Source organism: Pectinophora gossypiella, chromosome 10 (genome assembly GCF_024362695.1).
Source record: "Pectinophora gossypiella chromosome 10, ilPecGoss1.1, whole genome shotgun sequence".
Taxonomy (NCBI): domain Eukaryota; kingdom Metazoa; phylum Arthropoda; class Insecta; order Lepidoptera; family Gelechiidae; genus Pectinophora; species Pectinophora gossypiella.
Genome location: NC_065413.1, coordinates 15,426,404 through 15,447,130, shown reverse-complemented (window position 1 = coordinate 15,447,130; position 20,727 = coordinate 15,426,404). Strand labels below are relative to the sequence as shown.

Here is a 20,727-nt window from a genome sequence, read left to right as displayed (position 1 = left end):
AAAGTATGAATGTAAATAGAGGGAGAATTAAGCTAGAAAGACAATACACTGTAAACTGGAGTTTTCTATTGAAATTGAACCCAGTATCCATAGGAAATTCGCGCTCGATTAGGACCACTTAAAAATGGCGTGGCTTGAACGGACGTTCTGTCGTGCTGCGTAAGCCAGAGGCCAATTGGAATGGAATTTTATAGAAAAATGGGTTTGTAAATTAAAATAAAGAATAGACGTGGGGAGAGAACTGCCCTGGCCCGCTTCAAAGTAAAAGGTGTAAAGAAAAAGAATAAGATTAAGACTTACCTCGGCCGCCGCTGCTCACTGGTCTCCTCGGTTTAATTCTATGTATTATTAGTATTTTATTAGTTTGTTAGTGCCCGGCCGGGTTAGTTATAGTTTTAAGATAATTAGTTTAGTGTTTTAGTTGTTTAGTATAATTTTAAAGATAGTTTATAGTTTTATACACACACCATGTTCACAGATATTTGCGGAAGATGGCTGCGCACTCTGACGCGCCGACTCAGTATCTTCTTCGTTCGCGCATGCGCGTAGGAGCGGTGTGCTCATTTCATAGTCCAATTATTTGTTAATATATTTTTTAGGGCGATTATTATAGCGGCCAAGGTTTAGAAATTAGAAGTAAGAAACATGAAATAAAGACAGAATAGCAAGCCATAACACCACATTTATCTCGATTTTTTTTTTACCTGAGGTTTATTTTATTTGGTTACGGAACCCCAAAAATTGAAGGAAAAAGGATTTATGTGTTTAAACTTTCTTCGTAGATTGTTAGGCTTTATTTTTGTTAGCTTTACCAAGTTTCTAATCAAATTCTGTTTACTTACTAGAGACTAGTTAAGACTCAGAGTGGGTGTTTGTCTGACTGTCTAGAATAATATTTTAGCATCTTGAGTGTGGATTGAAAATCATTTTCTAATACCTACCTAGTGTAGTGTAGTTGGGACATTACAGGCTGATCACCTGATTGTCCGAAAGTAAGATGATCCATGAAGGCACGTTAAGCCGGTGGTCCCGGTTACTACTTACTGATGTAAGTTAGTAGTCGTTACATGAGCCATGTCAGGGGCCTATGGCGGCTAAATGATAAACTTTTATTTACTTAATACAGGGTTCATACATAATTTCTTAATGTAAGTAACGCATTATGAACTTAGTCTAGTGTTCACTAGTATCTGAACTAGGCCGAGCCTGTATCTCGGATAATTCCATTCAAATTCAAATTCAAAAATATCTTTACTCAGTAGGTCACATAGTTACACTTTGAATCGTCAATTTTTACATAACGAACGTCTCATCCGCCTAAAACTACTGCTGCTTCTCATAACCTGTATGGGGAAAAGAAGCTGCAAGAAAAACCTCGGCAGAGGGCCCTAGACGTTCTTTAAAAAAATAAACATATAATATTGGTATACAATTGAGTAATGTAGCTGCCTAATATCAGTTCTCAGACAGTTAATCCCATGCATTCTGCAACTTTATAATGTCATTTTTTGTAAAGTTTTTGTTTAACTACTGTCTTAAAACAGTTGAAAGGCAAATTCTGAAACGAGTATTCTGATATCTACTGGTGAAGGGACTAGTCCCTTCCTTGTGTACAATAAATACAATGCGTAACAAACTGAGTGAGTATAAAGCGCATTTTATTGACCGGGCAAACAATAAGTAAGTTTCACAAACATAGAGCAACACGGACCTCCTTGGATTATCACAAACAATCATGTGACTATTCTTATTCTTATTTTACTGTCACAAACAAATTTTCAACCTTGTCATAGCTCTGTTGTTTTAGCCAAACTGTCTACTGACAGTATTTGCTTACACGTGTAATCATTTTGCGGGTAAAATAATAATATTCTATTTAATTTAAAATTATTCTTTTTATTTTTTTATTTTTTTTTTATTTGAGCAACGGGGCAATGCCGCTAGTGTAATGGGTTCGTTTGGACCAGGTCAGATTCAGAACACTTAAACGCCTAGTTGGACGTGACGAAGTTACGCATGTTTCTGATTATGCGACAAATTGTATTATTATTTTAGTTATTTTGAAATAATCCACTTCCCTTCTCGGTCTTCCTCTGCCAGCCCTACCATCAACTTTCGCTTTATATACCGCTTTTGCAATTATATTATCCTTCATCCGCTCTACGTGTCCAAACCAACCTAACATTCCCTTCTCAATCCTAGTCACTATATCGTCTTTTACACCACATCTCGGTGGGAAATAGGCGTGAGTTTATGTATGTATGTATGTAATAATCCACTAACTGTTTATTTAATTTATTGTAGAGCATGGGGGCAAGAAAGCAAAAACAATGTATTAATATAGAATGTTATCGTGGGACATACTTTATCCTTTCGACGTAACGGGTTCCGCTCGACATTAAATGGAAGATTTTTGTGTCGTCGCAGCACAGTATCTCTGATGTACAACTGTCTCAGATAGAACATCGCATTCCTTATAAAGTTCTTCAGTGGGGTACATAACCTTTAGTAAGGCTCGCTGTGCTCTTTCAGCATGTGCGTCTTACATGTCACATCATCATCAGCCCATTAACGTCCCCACTGCTGGGGCACAGGCCTTCCCTATGGATGTACAGGGAGATCGGGCCTTAAACCACCACGCGGGCCCAGTGCAGATTGGTGGTTATTAACGACTGCTAATGCAGCCGGGACCAACGGCTTAACGTGCCTTCCGAAGCCTTCTGGAGCTCGAGATGAAAACCTTTTTTTTTAGTGGTCACCCATCCTATGACCGGCCTTTGCGAAAGTTGCTTAACTCCAACAATCGCAGACCGAGCGTCTTTACCACTGCGCCACTGAGCTCCTCATGTACCACCCCAAGAAGTTATGCAGTATGACAGCAGAGACTGTGCCATGGCGAAATAAACAGTTTTCATGAGAGCAGGACCATCCACATGCCGGAGAGTTTTGAATACATAAATTAGCCTTCTGACTCTCTCTTCACTTCTCTCATCTCTCAATGTCCTTGATATGTGGCTCCCATTTGAGATGTTGGTCTAAAAGAACGCCCAGGTATTTTACAGTCTCAGTTCTTTGTAAGTAGAGACAGAAACAGGACTTATCTTGAAGATGGAAGTCAATACGAGTAGTAACCCTGACACCAAGGTTGATGGGGTTGGTAATCCACCTCACAACCCACACGATAGAAGATCGAACCCGAATCTCCAGGCCTAACGCTCTAACCACTAGACCACGGAGGCTATTTCGACGAAAGTGTTGTGTTGAGTTATTGACGAAATCACTTTATGAGACTGTCCTTAGTAAGGACTTTACAGGCTTGAATCACCTGTTTGTCTGAAAAAATAAGTTGATTCTTTGCCCAGCAGTGGGACGTATATACGCTATTTAACATAACATAAATAGCCTATATACGTCCCACTGCTGGGCACAGGCCTCCCCTCAATCAACCGGTAGGGGTATGGAGCATAATCCACCACGCTGCTCCAATACGGGTTGGTGGAGGTGTTTTTACGGCTAATAGCCGGGACCAACGGCTTAACGTGCCCTCCGAAGCACGAAATCATCTTACTTTTTCGGACAATCTTGTGATTCAAGCCTGAAAAGTCCTTACCAAACAAAGGACAGTCTTACAAAGTGATTTCTACAATGTTCCCATCGGGAATCGAACCCGGACCTCCAGATCGTGAGCCTAATGCTCTAACCACTAGACCACGGAGGCTATTTTTATGTATATAAAGTTAAATAAATTAAGCACTAAACTTAATTTATTGTTAATAATAAGTTCTTTTTGTGCATAAAAGATTGTACCTATTGTAATTAATGACGCTAGGTACTATAAATGGATGGAGGTATGGTATAAGAAGACAAGGTATGCTCAAAACTGACAGCTAGCATTTCAAGGTTAGCCCAGCTGAGTCATCCAAGCCTGTGTTGCCATTTCGTAAAAAATAAATTACCCGCCCAATGTTCTTAATTTACTTTGCAAGGAAATTTTGTAGTTTTAGTAGAAGATTTAGGTACGTACATACGTACATACATACATAAACTCACGCCCGCAATCCCTAACGGGGTGGGCAGAGCCACAAGTAATCAAAGACAACTTGCAGCCACTGTTGATATGATGTAGTAAGCTGGATATGTTGAACCTACAGGTACGTACAGTTTGTAATGATTTTTAAAAATGTGACAAATAATTGTAATTAGTAATAATAATAATAGTAATTTAATTACTGACTAATGTATTTAACATTAGTCAGTAATTAAATACTCAATTTTTAATAATAAAATTTACGTCCTTGAAAAGTTGGAGATAGGTAATCGACAGGCATCAAAATGGAACACACGTCAATTATAGGCAGGAATTTTAAAAATCCTCCCATTTTTTTTATTGGCCAATAACCCGACAGAATTAAGTTGACAGCGCACGTCAAATGGTTTGCACACTAGCGAGATACATTTTTGATTCGCCCGGGATATTTATTAATTTACTCATTCTTCCTAAAATTAAGAGCTGTCAATCATCCGTCCCTTTCCTTTTCGGTGGAATAGAAAATGACAGGTATAACTTAAAGTAAAATTAGGTGGTGTCTGCAGGAATCGGGGCCAATAATGTGCTCTTCTTCTTATCGTGTGGGTTGTGAGGTGGAATACCAACCTCTTCAACCCTGGCTAAAACTGAATATTTAGTATGCTAGTCGATAAATGAAAACGTACTGTACTCTCATATGAATTATACCTACATTCATATAAATAGTTTTCAATGTTTGTGTCATTTTATGTATGGCTTCATGGCTAGCGAAATGTTTGTACTAAATTCATTCTTGTAAGTATTGTTAGAATCAATCGATCTGATAACCGAGATAGGCACTTATTATTATTATTTGTGATATAAGTACTTCGTCATCAAGAAAATTGATACACTTCCAACTTTCCACCAAATTCTACTTGATATCAACTCAGAATCATGGTCTGAATCATCCCTCAAAGTTTTCGCTACGATGTCACTAACACCCTGTATACGTATTTCAACATTTGTAATAATTAATCCTTACGAAACAAGGTTAAAAAAAGAAAAAGTTAATAAAAAGGATTTTTTGACATGGACATGCTGTTGAGACAATTTTATAATGTTTGACACCTGCATGTATGTACCTACACAGCTTCTCAATAAATGTTTCTTGTTTCTTGTTTCTTGTTTCTTTATTTTTTTTTAAAGCGGCTCGGTTTTTTCTCGACGTTTCTCGATATTCCCCGATGTTAAGAGCTCAGTGTGCGTCGTACATGTGACTTTGAAAACGCGTTACACCAAAACATAGCTTTCATTCAGTTGGTTGCTGGCCGGTGATAAGACGGCCGTCTGGACTGTCTGTGACTGTTGGTGACTGTTGGCGACTGTTGGCGACTATTGGCGATTGTTGGCGACTATTTGTAGTCACTGGTGACAATGATGGGTGACACTCGCAAGAATGAAGATAATCCAGTGCCGTTCGAAGAAGCTCTTACTAAGACTGGTAGGTTATAGATAGATACATGGTGCTTGCTATTCTAGACTGGAAGAGAAAAAAAAACGGTTAAGTGCGAATCCGAGTCGTGCAATCCGTCTAAACTGCAGGAAATTAACAAAAATAATCTAAAGGAGGCTCTGAATTTGCCGGTGAAATACTATTGCCTCCATGCGTCGATATAGGTCGCGATAAGTTTACTAAATACTTTAAAAAGGTAACGGCCTCCGTGGTCCAGTGGTTGAGCGTTGGGCTCACGATCCGGAGTTCCCGGGTTCGAATCCCGGTAGGGACATATCACAAAAATCACTTTGCAATCCCCATTGATTGTCCGAAAGTAAGACGATCCGTGCTTCGGGAGGCAAGTTAAGCCGTTGGTCCCGGTTACTACTTACTGATGTAAGTATGTATATAGTCGTTACATGAGTCATGTCAGGGGCCTCGGCTCAATAGTAACCCTGACACCAGGGTTGATGAGGTTGGTAATCCACCTCACAACCCACACGATAAAAGAAGAAGAATATAGATTTGCCAGCAATGCAAATAACACGGTTACTTGATAATTTCGTGAGGAGTTGAAGATATTCCGCTGGCCCCGAGTTCATACTCGTTCAGACAATTAATTTGTTAATAACTATAAGGAATTGATGCGAACACCCGATACCAATGTGCTATAGTAACCAGAGGAAAATTCTGAAGCATTCGTACAATGATTCACGCCTGCAATCACTACTGGGGTGGACAGAGCCATAAAAAAAATAATTATCTTTTCAAAGCCAATCTTATCATTAATAATAATATTTATTACATAGGGTGTTAGTGACATCAGGAATTTTCCGTCGCAAAAATTCATGATCTTTTAGATTTTATAAAGTATTTTTAATTCTATACTTTTGCGGTGGAAAATTTCACTGATATTAACTCGGAATAATAAGCTGAATCATCCCCCTCAGTATTCGTTACGATGTCACTTACACCCCTTGCAAGAATATACAGGTAGCAATACAAGTAGGTATGGTAGTTTTTGAGTGCTCAAAAATCTTGTTCAAAAATATGTGGGCGATTAGATTTTTGCCACACACAGCCACAACAGCCTCCGTGGTCTAGTGTTTAGAGCGTTAGGCTCACGATCTGGAGGTCCGGGTTCGATTCCCGATGGGGACATTGTCGAAATCACTTTGTGAGACTGTCCTTTGTTTGGCAAGGAGTTTTCAGGCTTGAATCACCTGATTGTCCGAAAAAGTAAGATGATTCCGTGCTTCGGAGGGCACGTTAAGCCGTTGGTCCCGGCTATTAGCTGTAAAAACACCTCCACCAACCCGCATTGGAGCTGCGTGGTGGAGTATGCTCCATACCTCCTCCGGTTGATTGAGGAGAGGCCTGTGCCCAGCAGTGGGACGTATATAGGCTGTTTATGTATAGTTATTAGGTTAGTTAATTTTCCATTAACTTGTCTTTGCCTGTTCTAGAAGTGGATGGCGGGTGACGGCTATCTGTTGGGTACCAGCATTAATAGCCCAGAAGAACACACACACACACACACACACACACACACACACACACACACTTGCGTATCTCGAAGGTTCCTGTCAGTTTTTCCCTTATTTAATTTCTTTTCTTTTTTTTTCTGTTTTTTTTTATATATTTTTTGGATTATATAATTATACATTTCTCTAATATTTGTAGCTACTTAGTAACACATTAGAATATATTAAATAATTACCAAGGGTTGGGGCCTGGTGACCTGTAGTACAAGGGAAATCCTTTTACAAGCACCAGCTCCTTTAAAATACACTTGTATCACAATGTTAGCCAACTAAGAAAATTTTTTGTTTTGTTTTGTGTTTTAAGTGGAGAAATAAACATTATTATTATTATTATTATTATTATTATGTATGTATGTAGATTTTACACATTACATTATACATTATTATTATTTTGACATTATAGAAGGAAAAATTGAAGGGAAGAGAGGAAGGGGTAGACCTAGGATAACATTTATGAAACAAATAAAAGAGAAGGTGCAGGTCGTGTCGTATCGGGAGGTGAAGGTTTTGGCGGGAAGAAGAGAGGAATGGCGGTTACTCCACCGACAAGAGCGCGGCTCTTAAATAGAGAGAGAGAGATGTAGATTTTGGCCAACTTTTTGAACACGCAGGTTGTGCCGATGTTTATGGTCACGACGTTTAGGTTAGAGTGTTACTATCCATACGGCACCTGGCACGTCCCTAATTATTGGACATTCTGGATATTGCTAACTATATTTTCGTTCTAAGTGGAGTCTTACTGAGTGTATTTTTTATATCTATTTTAATTATATTTTGTTCATTTCTAGTAAGTTTTAACGTTTTCAGTAGTTCTCCATTTTTGTCCTAAACGGAGACTTAGGTAGTATGTACTGTTGTTAATAAATGTAATGAACATGATTCTTACGATACAGGCTTTGCCTAGTGTAAGAATCATAGATATTGTCTCTGAAAACCGTAAACTCAGTAAAAATTGTAAACTTACACTAAAAATGTAATGTTGATTATGAAAAAATTGCACGTTTTTTTTCTGAATAAATATTTATTATTATTATTATTGTATGTCTTTTTCATATCTGGGACATTTGGAAGGCGTGTGTGGGGCCGAAGCCAACACGTAGAGGCCCCTTAAGACAGTTTAATCTAAATGTGGTGTGACACCAACCGGCGATCATCCCTGTATGCACTATGGGAGTGCACCCAAAGACAATCCCCGGTTCGTGTAAGACTATTGCAGATTATGGGAACAAAGGGAACTGGGCTATTGGGTTTGGGGTTAGTGGACCGGGATACTGGAGTTATGAGGGACTATGGCGCCTGCTCGACCAATGTTGGTAAACATGGATAAATGAGCAGGCGGTGACTCGCTACTCACTGGATGGGCCACCTATCTAGCCGACGCGACTGGACGGCAAGGCACCAACATGGTTGTGAGCAGCTCAGGGTGTCGAGAGGTGTACACCGCTTTCTGCGAGGCGGTTTACCCGCATCTTTCACTTCCACCCTGCGAGCGAATAGCTCTAACGCCCCACTCTGGCCGGCCAATGAAGGCAAGCCAGAGGTGAGAGTCCTGCGGCCGCTGGGGTCCACTCCGGCCGGCCAGTGAAGGCAAGCAGGAGACGGAGGGCCTGACCGACTCTCGGGGGATCTCAGCTCCGTGGTGTCGTCACTCACCAACAGCTCGCCACAAGCTGGCCTGCGGAGACTGACTGCACTGTTGAATTCACCAGGTTCGCTGATGAATTCACCAGGGGGCGATGGGGTCGTCACATCCCGACGCCTTTATTATTATTATTATTAATATGTATACCTTGACTGTCACTAACTATTTGCTTCTGACTGTACCTCTGAATATCCCGTTAGGATATACTTACCTAGTCATGAACTGACTTGACACACTTCTCTTGCTTCCTCCACATTCATCGATCGCTTCATACACGCACGCTTCAGAGTAGATCGTACTAAACATACCGTGGGTAATTTACTTTTTGAGAAATGGCAGCGTAGGGTGGGATGACGTCAGCTGGGCTAACCTTGAAATGCTAGCTGTCACTTTTGAGCGTACCTGGTTTTCTGATACCATGGATCTCACAACCCACACGATAGTAGACTAGAAGCAATGACTTTATATGTATAAATCAACATCGACATCTGTCACATGACAACCGTTGTTAATTGTAGAACAATAATCATTAATTAATGCTTAACTGTTTGATCAGCCTTATTTGCAGTTCATATCAGAATCAATTTGAATTAGAGCCGTGGTATGGACTACCACGTTCTACCAATTGGTAGAACGCTTGCCTCTCTCTTTGAGGTCATAAGTTCGGATCCAGCATAGGCCTAAACCAATGATTGTCCAGTTTCGAATTCATGTTTGGATCATAAATCATTATCACGTGCTCAGCGGTGAAGGAAGACATCGTGAGGAATCCCACATTTCTGAGATATGCATTTTCGGAGGTCTGTGACCTAACCTCTATTGGGCTGGTTTTCCCTTCGCGAGTTCGAAGGTCAGACAGGCAGTCGCTTCCGTAAAAAACCGGACCTGTCAAATTTTCATGGGGACATGATCAGAATCAATTTCAATCATTGTGGTTTGTTAAACAGTTGGACTGATTGGTAATTATAGCGACGATGGTAATTATAGGGTGCGTGTTAAGGATCCTAAGTTTTCTTTAAGAAAGTGTTTAGGGTATTTAGGGAGTTAGGATCCCTCTCGTTGAACGGACTAATAATGAACCAGAAACGCGTCAAAAGTGGGTGTAGAGTGCGTGATAGGGATCCTAAGATTTTTCTTCAGGAATATGTTCAGGGTATTAAGGCAGTTAGAATCTCATGCACTCTACAACCCTTTTATTAACCAGGGTATATATTGGTTACTGTAATTTTCAGGTAACGGCCTGTACAATATCCTGTTGGTGTGCACATGTGCGCTGATCCTGCTGGCTATTGGCGTGGATCTGTTCGGGTTCAGCCTGGTGGTGACCGCCGCCTGTGACCTGGAGCTCACCGTCTCACAGAAGGGGATACTCACTTCATTGCCATTTATTGGTACGTATCCACACAACATGGACAATTTTATCTCTTTCACAACTCTGCTACCACCTGACTAATGAAATATCATTCAAAATTGGGGTTTAAGTCGTGGCTTTGTGATATAGTATACAATGTGGTAGTGACACCGTAATGAATACTGAGGATGATTCAGACCATGATTCTGAGTTGATATCAAGGTGGTGATATTTTCTATTCTATACTTTTGCGATGGAAAATACCACATGATATTAACTCAGAATAATGAGCTGAATCATTCCCACAGTATTTGTTACGATGTCACTTACACCCTTGTACAAGTACATACAAGTACAGTCATGAGCAATATAATGTACCCACTTTAGGACTCTGTCGCACTAACATATTTGACATTTAGGGAGACTTACAGTTCAATTTGTCAAAAAAGTTAATGTGACATGGTACCAAAGTGTATACATATTAATGTTCGTGACCGTACATAATGTGTTAGTGACATCGTAACAAATACTGAGGGGAATGATTCAGAACATGATTCTGAGTTGATATCAAGTGGATTTTTCCTGTGAAATGGAAATTTTAGTATATTTTCAAATTATTTTCCGTTCCATACTTTGCAAGAATTCCCTAATCTTTATTCGCAGGCATCCTGCTGGTATCCTACATCTGGGGCTACGTGTCAGACACCCGCGGGCGACGATTCACACTGGTTCTATCTCTACAGACAGGCTTCATCCTCTCCTGCATCAGCTGTCTCTCACCCAACTGGTTGGTCCTGGGCATCGTCAAGTTCTTCTCCGTTTGCTTGTAAGTTATCTTCTTCTAGGCTTTCTTTTCAGATTTAGGTCTACAGGACAGACAAATCATTAACTTTTTTGACAAATTAAACCGTAAATATCATTAAATGACGGTTCTAAAGTGGGTACTTGATATTGCTCATGACTGTACAGATTGGAGAAATGACGTAACGTTCTGCCTTTCATTGCACATATTGTATTGATATATTGGGCTTAAAGAGAATAACATCGAGATGAAGTCTACTTTAAGCTCCTCTTCCCAATGCAAGCGATGGCAATGATAATAATTCTGGCGATGATGGTCATAAAAAATGATGAATGGGATGGCGTCCAGAGTAGTTACTTTCAAAGCCGTACTAGGACTCCTGTCCTCCGCCTCTGAATAATGTTTTAGTTCTTCTTCTTATCCTGCGGGTTGTGAGGTGAAATACCAGCCTCATCAACCTTGGTGTCAGGGTTATTATTGAGCCGCCAAAGGCCCATGATTTGGCTCATGTAACGATTACTCACTTAGATCAGTAAATAATGTAATGTTTTAGTTCATGTGCAGCGAATTCGGCAACGTACACGTTGGTGGGGGAGGCGTGTATTCAGCGCGTGCGCAACAAATACATGTTACTGATGACCTGCCTGCTGCTGCTGTCACCGGCCATAGCTGGAGGTGAGGCACTGTATTCATCTGAAGTAGAAGATGAAATTCTGATAAGTGGTTTAGAAGTTAGTAGGAAACAGACGTACATATACACATACATATATAAGCATAACAGTCAAATACATAACCCTCCTTTTGCTTTACCGCAGTTGGGTAAAACGACCTCTTTAATACCTCTTTTCAGTTCTGACATATCCGACCTTAAAGCTAGACTTCGAAGTGGAACTCTACTGGTTAGGCCTGTACTTCAGACCATGGAGACTGCTCATCATCGTCCTAGCGATCCCTTCGGGAATTGGAGGCCTGCTTATTATGTTCTTCCACGAATCTCCTAAGTTCCTGGCCAATTTGGGAAGAAAGGACGAAGCTCTGAAGGTCATGAAACATATGTATGCTGTCAATCATCGGTGTAGTCAAGATGAGTATAAGGTGAGATACATACGTTTTATATTTTTAAAATACTTTCTTCCGTCCTACTCATTTACGATCACTAATTTAAGAGCCACGCTCTTGACGGTGTAGTATTCTCCATGCAGCATTCTAGTGGAATTTCCTGTCGGTAAATTCATGAAAATTTTTGTTTCTTTCAGTTCCATACTTTTGCGACGGAAAATTCCACTTGATATCAACTCAGAACCATGGTCTGAGTCATCCCTCAAAGTTTTCGTTACGATGTCACTAACACCCTGTATACATCCATTCCTAGCCAGATAATATGTTTAAGTCCCATGTGATAAAGGTTGAGCATCAATCGGATACTTATCCTGGAAACCACGAGATATCAATTATTTATGATCGTACTCATCAACCCCAATATAATCAATCATTATGATCTTAAAATTGTTAGTTTATTTTTCATCTTTTTCTTCTAGGTCAAACGAAGAATTACATTTGTGTGGTCAGAAGAGTTACTTCGCTTGGTTTTTTTTCTGCTCAATACTGGTTTCACATACGACCTAGTATAAACCAGCAATATTATTATTATCATCATCAGCCCATTAACGTCCCCACTGCTGGGGCACGGGCCTTCCCTATGGATGGATAGGGAGATCGGGCCTTAAACCATCACGCGGGATTATTATTATTATTATTATATTGCAGACAATTTCAGTTGTTACTTTGACTATCGACAACAACTTCTATTTAACAACAAATGTCATTAACAGCTGTCATGATACTTTGCAGATCCACTCCCTCACTCTAGAAGAAGTCTCCAGCAAGAAGGAACAGTCACTCCTGCGCAGCATGTATGAACAGAGCGCCCCTCTCTTCCGCCGCCCGCTGCTCTGGCGCACCTTGCAGCTCTTCTACATCGTGTTCGTAGTGTACATCACGTGAGAACAGGTTTTATTACATATCTCTATCTCACTCTAGGAAAACTCACTCTCGAATTTCACTATAGAAAACTCAGAAAAAAAACCTATATGACGCTAAGCCACCGGCTAGGATTATTTATAGATGAAGACTGTGCTATGAATTGTTTGTTACAAATTTTCTTGCTGTTGCAATTTTTAACATTTCTTCGCCTCAGCAGTAACATCTTGAAAAATGACAAAGATTCACCGACGAAAATGTTGAATTGACCTTCAACAAGTTTATCTGTGATAATTAAAATCAAAATCAGAATCTAATAATGATTCTGATTTCACTTTGAGGACGCAGGTTCGAATCCAGCACAGGCCTAAACCAATGATTGTTGAATTTGTTTTCGAATTCATGTTTGGACCGTAAATGATTATCAGGTGCTCAGCGGCGAAGGAAAATATCGTGAGGAAGCCTATATTCCCGAGAAATGCATTTTCGGGCGTATGTGACTTAACCTGTATTGGGCTGGATTTCCCTTCGCGGGAAGGTCAGACAGGCAGTCGCTTCTGTAAAAAACCGGACGATGATGAAATGATTCTTATTTTTTCTTGAAAATAATGAATTGATTGGAATTTACACTACATATAACATTGTAATAAGTAAAGTGACAGCTCGGTGGCGCAGCGGTAAACGCACTCGGTCTGCGATTGTTGAAGTTAAGCAACTTTCGCAAAGGCCGGTCATAGGATGGGTGACCACAAAAAAAAAGTTTCATCTCGAGCTCCTCCGTGCTTCGGAAGGCACGTTAAGCCGTTGGTCCCGGCTGCATTAGCAGTCGTTAATAACCATCAATCCGCACTGGGCCCGCGTGATGGTTTAAGGCCCGATCTACCTATCCATCCATAGGGAAGGCCCGTGCCCCAGCAGTGGGGACGTTTATGGGTGATGATAATGAAGTAAAGTGACAGAAGATGTATATAAAATACGTGTTAGTTTGTAGGAATCCAACGCTATTGCATAAAAAATGACATTATAGGAACCTACAATAATAAGAGAACCTCAAATAGCAAGAGTTCCAGACATTATATTTACATTGCAGTTTAGATTTTAAAAGAACATTCGTACTTACGACTTTATTACAAAAAAAATAATATACGATAAATTGTGGGGGGTTAAAATGGCCATATCGAAACAATTCATCTAAGAAAGCAATATTGCAATTTGATATTTGCGCATATAAAAGTAAGTGCGCAATGCAAAAATTTTTTTTGTATAAAGTCGTAAGTACGAATGTTCTTTTAAAATCTAAACCACATTGTTTAAATATTGTATCTGGAACTCTTGCTATTTTAGGTTTTCTTATTATAATCTAACATTGTTTCTAAAGAAATTGTCTTGAGCAAACATTTATCTTCATTTGTTAAAAACTATAGGCAGATACACTACCTACATTTATTTATTATAATAGGGAATATTTGTAATCGATTATTCGTCACCAAAGTAACTATTGACACAAGTGGTCGTACGCCACGAAGCTGTCGTGTGATTCACAACTTCGTAGTTTGGTAGACTTTTGTAAAAATCGACGAAAATAATATTGTTTGTAATTTGAAAAAATAGGTAAGTAGGTAAGTAATAGAATTATCTGAAAAAATCTGAGAGATGTGGATGTGATCGTAGGAAACGGACGAGCACACCACAGAGAATCTTCTACTTCTATCGTGTGGGTTGTGAGGTGGAGTACCAACCTCATCAACCCTGGTGTCAGGGTTACTATTGAGCCGCCAAACGCCCCTGACATGGCTCATGTAACAACTACTTACTTACATCACTAAAGTAGTGCCTACTTTCGTACAATCAGGTGAGCCTGTAATGTCCTTACTAAACTAGGGACCACAAAGTAATTTTTGTGATATTTCCCCACCGGATATCGAACTCAGGACCTCCGGATCGTAAACCCAACGCTCAACCACTGGATCACGGAGGTCGTTACCGTAGAGAATGGAAATGCGAAACAAAAAAAAATAAAACATACTCTTTTTTATTTCCAGTAATAACAGCTTCCTGGTCTGGTTGCCACATATCCTGAACCTGGTGAGAGTGGCTCTGGAGTCCAGCAACTCTGACACAGCCAACATCTGCGCCTTGATATCTACTGAAACTGCTGTTAATGGTGCTGAAAATGTTACCGCCGTTAATTATACCAATACTACTGTTGCTAGCATTGTAAGTATTGTGTTACATACGAAGTTAGATAATGAATACTCAGGGTGAAAATTCAGAGCACGATTCTGAGTTAATATCAAGTGTAATTTTCCGTCGCAAAATTAATGCTTCTTTTTTAGTTTTTTTTAAATTATTTTCAATTCAATACTTTCGCGATGGAAAATTCCACTTGATATTAACTCAGAATAATGAGCTGAATCATCCCTCTCAGTATTCGTTACGATGTCACTTACACCCCGTACAAATGCATACAGGTAGCCATACAAGTAGGTATGGGTGTTAGGGACACCATAACGAATACTGAGGGGAATGGTTTAGACTCTAAACCTTAGACCATGATTCTAAGTTGATGTCAAATGGAATTTACTGTCGGAAAATTCATGAAAATTTTTGGGTTTTTTTATATTATTTTCATTAAATATGGAAAGTTCTACTTGATATCGACCTGGTCTGAATCATGCCTCAAAGATTAAAGATTTCGTTACGATGTCACTAACACCCTGTATATGGTGTATTTGTTTACAGTTTATTGTATACAACAGGATGTAAAGACAATTTGACTAATGTAAACTTGTCTTCTAGCATAGAATAAGGTAACGTCTCGTATCATTTTTTTAATTTTAATTGCTACTTCCAGTTAAGAGTTTTCACTTCGCGGGTTGGAAGGTCAGACGGGCAGTCGCTTCTGTAACCGGACCTGTCAAATCTTCGGGTTAAGTAAACGGACCCTGTGGAAAACGGGATAATGCTAGGGGGATGATGACTTCGATTTACTTAGAATACATTTAGATAATCTGGACAGATTGTATTACTAGTTACTCTCTTTTTCTCTTTCATTACTTAAGGGTGATCTAAGTAAATAGAATGAACAATTTAAATTCATTGAAGGAACTAGAAGACAAATTTACGAATGATCAAATTCCTTTTTTGACTGAGGCTTTTTGTTTTAAGTGGCCCAAACACTTCCATTAATCACTTCCCATAGATTTGCAATCATGAAAGCTCTTACAGGACAAGTAAAGTAACAAAAATCTTTAATTTGCTGCATTTTATCCTTTTTGCGATTTATATACAAACTTGGTAAACTAATTGTTTGTTTGTACGACTCACACTTCTCCGGCTTTTTTATTTTCCAGACCCCAGACATCTGTCTCGGCACCGTTGAAGATAACGTGATCCTGACCCTCATAGCATCACAATCTGTCTTCTCCTTCCTCAACTTCGCCATCTCCTACCTGCCCAACAGAAGAAAAGTCATGCTTATATGCATCTTGTGCTCATCTGCCTTAAGTGGCATTTGCATCAACCTGATGCCTGAGCCTATCTCCAGTGTCTTCTTCTTCGTTGTGTTTACTTGTACTTGTCTCGGGATGGGCATGCTTGCTTCTTACTTCGTCGATTTGTATCCTACATCTTACAGGTAAGTCACTTTGTAAATATCATTAATATTCCGACAGGTATCCACTTGATATAAACTCAGAGTAATGATGTGAATCATCCCCCAAAGTTTTTGTTACGGAGTCACGAACATCCTGTATGTATTATGTGCTGTAACTTATAAGTTAACACAAGTCAGCTGGAAACAAAGTCACAAAAATCACTTGGTGATCTCTAGTTTGGTTAGGACATTGCAGGCTGATCACTTGATTATCCCTAAGTAAGATGATCCGTCAGAAGGCATGTTAAGTGGTCAGTTCTGACTGCTATTTATCTAAGTATGTAGTCCTTACACGGGCCATTTTAGGGGCCTATGGCGGCTCAATAACCCTGACACCAGGGTTGATGAGGTTGGTAATTGATCTCACGACTCACATGAGGGAATACCATAATAAAGCTTGACAGAGATAGAATTCTTGACGGCTTGGCAAGTAATCATTATGATTAGTCGTATTAGGCAAGAGTTAGAACCGAGTTATGGAATAATACTTTCAGATTCTTTTGTATGGTATTCTTTTCTCACTTACCAGCATCTCCTAAAATCCTTCTTTCTAATTAAAACACATAATAACGGGTTCTTACCGCGTTTAAATGGGGATATGAGACTTCCGATATTTCGACACTGTTGCAAGTGCCATGATCACGGGATGACTGATGAGATTGGAGTGGAGTAGGTAGATCCATAATTTTCCCATTTAAACGCTGTAAGAACCCGTTATTATGTGCTTTAATTATGATAATAACCGCGTAAACTTAAAACAATCCTTCTTTCTGTTGTTTTAATTCATTTGTGTTACTAATTTTTGGAGAGGCTTTAAATTATTTATAACAACATAAGCTCACAACCCGTCGTGGAGATCCTTGGGGGAGGCCTATGCCCAGCAGTGGGCGTCGTACGGCTGATGATGATAATGATGATGAAGCTCACAACTGTATTCCAATTAGAATAGTCAGAGGTACATCCATCGCAAGATTAATAAAGAGTAAAAAAGCTTATTATAAGATTAATGACCACCTAAATGATAAAATGTCTGGTATTGAATGTGTTCCTCTAGTTATTAAATAACTTGTAATGTATATCCTCATTGATTTTTAAAAGATGTGTTGCTGTTGCAGTTTCTTGTCATTTCTTCTCCTCAGTCATAATTTGCGAAATGACGTAAATTCAAAAATGTTACATTGACCTTCAACAAGTTTATCCATGATAATTACGTTGAATAAATGATTCTGATTTCTGATGAAAATAAGTGACTCCAAACATTGTATTAGACTAACGTGATAGATGGTGAGCCGTATCGTCGTCTACAATTTTTTGGTTTTAAGATTTTTTTAGATACTTTCTAATTCCCATTCTTATTTCAACAGAGGTATGGTGGCTTGTCTCAGCATTATGGTGGGTCGAAGCAGCACCTTCATCGGCATCAACCTGGTGGGGAACCTCATCTTCTACCACTGTCAGATCACATTCTACTTGTGGTCATTGCTGGTTTTGAGTATGTATTCAAAAGTATTCTTCAACAATGTTTTATCACTTCATATGAAAATATTCCTCTCACTCTTTATTTAAGAGCTGCGCTCTTGTCGGTGGAGTAATCGCCTCCATTTTCTTTACTCCATAGATAGGGCGTGTAGAACGGTGGTTGCCTCAAACGCCTTCCGTTCCGCAATACACCGACCAATTTCTCAATCGGTGATGTTCTAGCTAGAGCCCTACCAGAATCCATTTCCTCAGCCTCCAACCAGTACTGATACCGCTGCTGCCCGACATCAGGGGTGCGCTTTTGAAGTAGCGGCGCCTACTCGCTACGTCACAAGATCGAAAATATTCATATTAAGTGATAAAACATTGCTATGTAGAGCACCTTTGGGTGTTTTTAGTATATAAAGCGACGGTTGTTGAAAGGGCTGGCAGAGGAAGACCTAGACGGACGAAATTGGAGATGTCCTTAGAAAAGGTTTAGTACGATCTACACTTGACCAGCGTGCGCGTATGAAAAGATAAATGAATGTGGAGGATCATGAGAAGTTTTTCAGGATCGGAGCAAATGGAATTCAAATAGTCTTTGCTTAGCCCGGTGGGAAGTAGGCGTGAGTTTATGTATGTTAGGGATACTGTGACGATGTGACATCTTCTAGGCGCATTATCCAGCGCAGAAGCGTTATTTTAAAAGTTAATCTTTAAATGAATGTCTTATGACGGAGAGTGTCTACAACGCCTTGCGCAATGCGCCTTGTTACAATTTCTGTCTGTTCCATACCTACGTATTTCTTTTTATTCTTTTTATGTATTGATTAGAACGGGAACAATAAACAATAGGGAGTTAAAAGGGCCACGTCGAATTCATCCAAAAAGCCTTATTGCTATTTTTCATTCGTTTGCATTGTGCACTTACCTACTTTTATGCGTATGTCAGATTTCAATATTGCCTTTTAGATGAATTAATTTGATGTAGCCTTTTTAACGCTCTCGGTCAACCGAGCGTCGAATGGTCTCTTTGGGCCGCTAGAGACACAGAGGTTACAAAGGCTGCAAAAGGTCGCGAGGAGTGGAAATCTGTTATTCGAGCCCTACATCCCAACATCATCAGGCTTAGAAGAAGAAGACTCTCATTCAAATCATCCTCATCAATTTAAGAGCCACGCTCTTGTCGGTGCAGCATTTTCCATGCTACTTTTTTAGGGAAAACTAGGGCAGTGGTTTCCCTCTTGCCTTCCGCTCCGCAGTACTCTGTCTGACGCAAGTGGGATGGTGGGAGTACTCTATTACAAAGCCATACTAGGACTCCTGTCCTGCGCCTCTGAATAGTACTGACAGTCACTGCTGCCCTCTGTCAGATTCCAGGTTACAGTCCCTGTGACTTGTCCCTTCCGTCCTTCATTGCCGTACCGATGGCTCATTCAAATAGAGAAATGGTTTTCCGTTTTAGCACGCACTTTCGCTAAGACCATCTATAACATGATTGTTTTTTTTTTTTTCAGGTAGTGCTGTGGCTGCCGTCTTCCTGCCACCAGATAAGCCTCCAATGGAAGCCACGGCACTGTAAACTGGTCTTAGTCTTGAACTGTCTGTGATGCATCAAAAGACAAAGTGCAAGTGAAATTCGCACCAATGTATTTAAATACAATGTACTTACTTACAATCATATTTATAGTATGGGTTTTTAGTGAAATTCAAACGCTTTAAAAAAAATATAAAGTTAAGTCTAAGACAAGAAGATAATATCAACAACATTGACAAGGGTCCTAAAAACGCCGTATTGAAGTAATTCACCAAAAAAGCAATATTCCTAGTTGACATTTGCGCATAGGTATTTAGGCAGATAAATGCGCAATGTAAACAAATGTCAAATAGCAATATTGCCTTGTAACCCCCCAGTAAGGGGACGACTTTGTGATCCCTAGTTTGGTTAGGACATTACAGGCTGATCACCTGATTGTCCGAAAGTAAGATGATCCGTGCTTCGGAAGGCACGTAAACCGTTGGTCCCGGTTACTGATGTAAGTACGTGGTCGTTACATGAGTCATGTCAGGGGCCTTTGGCGGTGCAGTAGTAACCCTGACACCAGGGTTGAGGTTGGTATTCCACCTCACAACCCACACGATAAGAAGGAGGGGACGACTGACTGACTGAATCATCAGGCTTTAATCGAAATCACAAGTCATCAGAAGACAATTTGTAGTCACTTTTGATATGAAATCCAGCCGTCACGGCACGTCAACTGTACCGCACGCGGCGCGAATTATATCGACGGCTTCAACCAACAGCCGTACGACTTCTATCTACGAATACAGCATTCGCTGCGCTTATTGGTTGAAGCTCTCGATATAATTCGCGCCGCGCGCGGTACATTCGTCGTGCAGACCCTGCAAATGTAATGAAATGACTATGGTGATCATGATGGTATGGTCATCGTGTGAGAAAGGAGACAATTCCTTGTCGAGTTAGTCCGGGAAGATGTTTACCTATCTTCCGAGTAAAAAAACAGAGTACTACATTCAGCACTCGCGACATGGTGACTTGTGCCGCGCGCTGCACGAATTATGTCGAGCGTTTCGACCAGTAGCCATACGTCGTGTATCTACGTAGATAGCATTTGAAAGATAACGTGCGACAGAGTGGTAAAGTACTTATCTGTTTATATTATGTTTAATAGTTATGTAGTAGAATACGTAAGTAGGTATTTTCTTTTTACTTTCAATCAATTGTTTTGGAATATTTTTCGACTCAACATAAATAAAATAAAAGTTA

At 39.9% G+C, this 20,727-nt stretch overlaps 1 protein-coding gene across 1 annotated transcript; it reads left to right on the top strand.

Annotated features, from left to right (window-relative positions):
- Window positions 1-5,405: 5,405 nt before the first annotated feature.
- On the top strand, window positions 5,406-20,727 carry LOC126369962 (uncharacterized). The gene is made up of 10 exons (XM_050014570.1): window positions 5,406-5,510; window positions 9,923-10,081; window positions 10,705-10,867; window positions 11,397-11,518; window positions 11,694-11,938; window positions 12,695-12,843; window positions 14,866-15,040; window positions 16,177-16,460; window positions 17,843-17,970; window positions 19,457-20,727. The coding sequence occupies exons 1-10, from the start codon at window positions 5,444-5,446 to the stop codon at window positions 19,519-19,521; spliced, it is 1,557 nt and encodes a 518-aa protein (XP_049870527.1). The 5' UTR covers window positions 5,406-5,443; the 3' UTR covers window positions 19,522-20,727.

Bases quoted from the DNA above. Each gene is read 5' to 3' on its own strand.
- LOC126369962 (XM_050014570.1), top strand. From the start codon at position 5,444: ATGATGGGTGACACTCGCAAGAATGAAGATAATCCAGTGCCGTTCGAA. The intron at 10,868-11,396 runs GTAAGTTATCTT...GTAATGTTTTAG, and splicing joins AAGTTCTTCTCCGTTTGCTT to TTCATGTGCAGCGAATTCGG. The intron at 11,939-12,694 runs GTGAGATACATA...GATACTTTGCAG, and splicing joins GTAGTCAAGATGAGTATAAG to ATCCACTCCCTCACTCTAGA.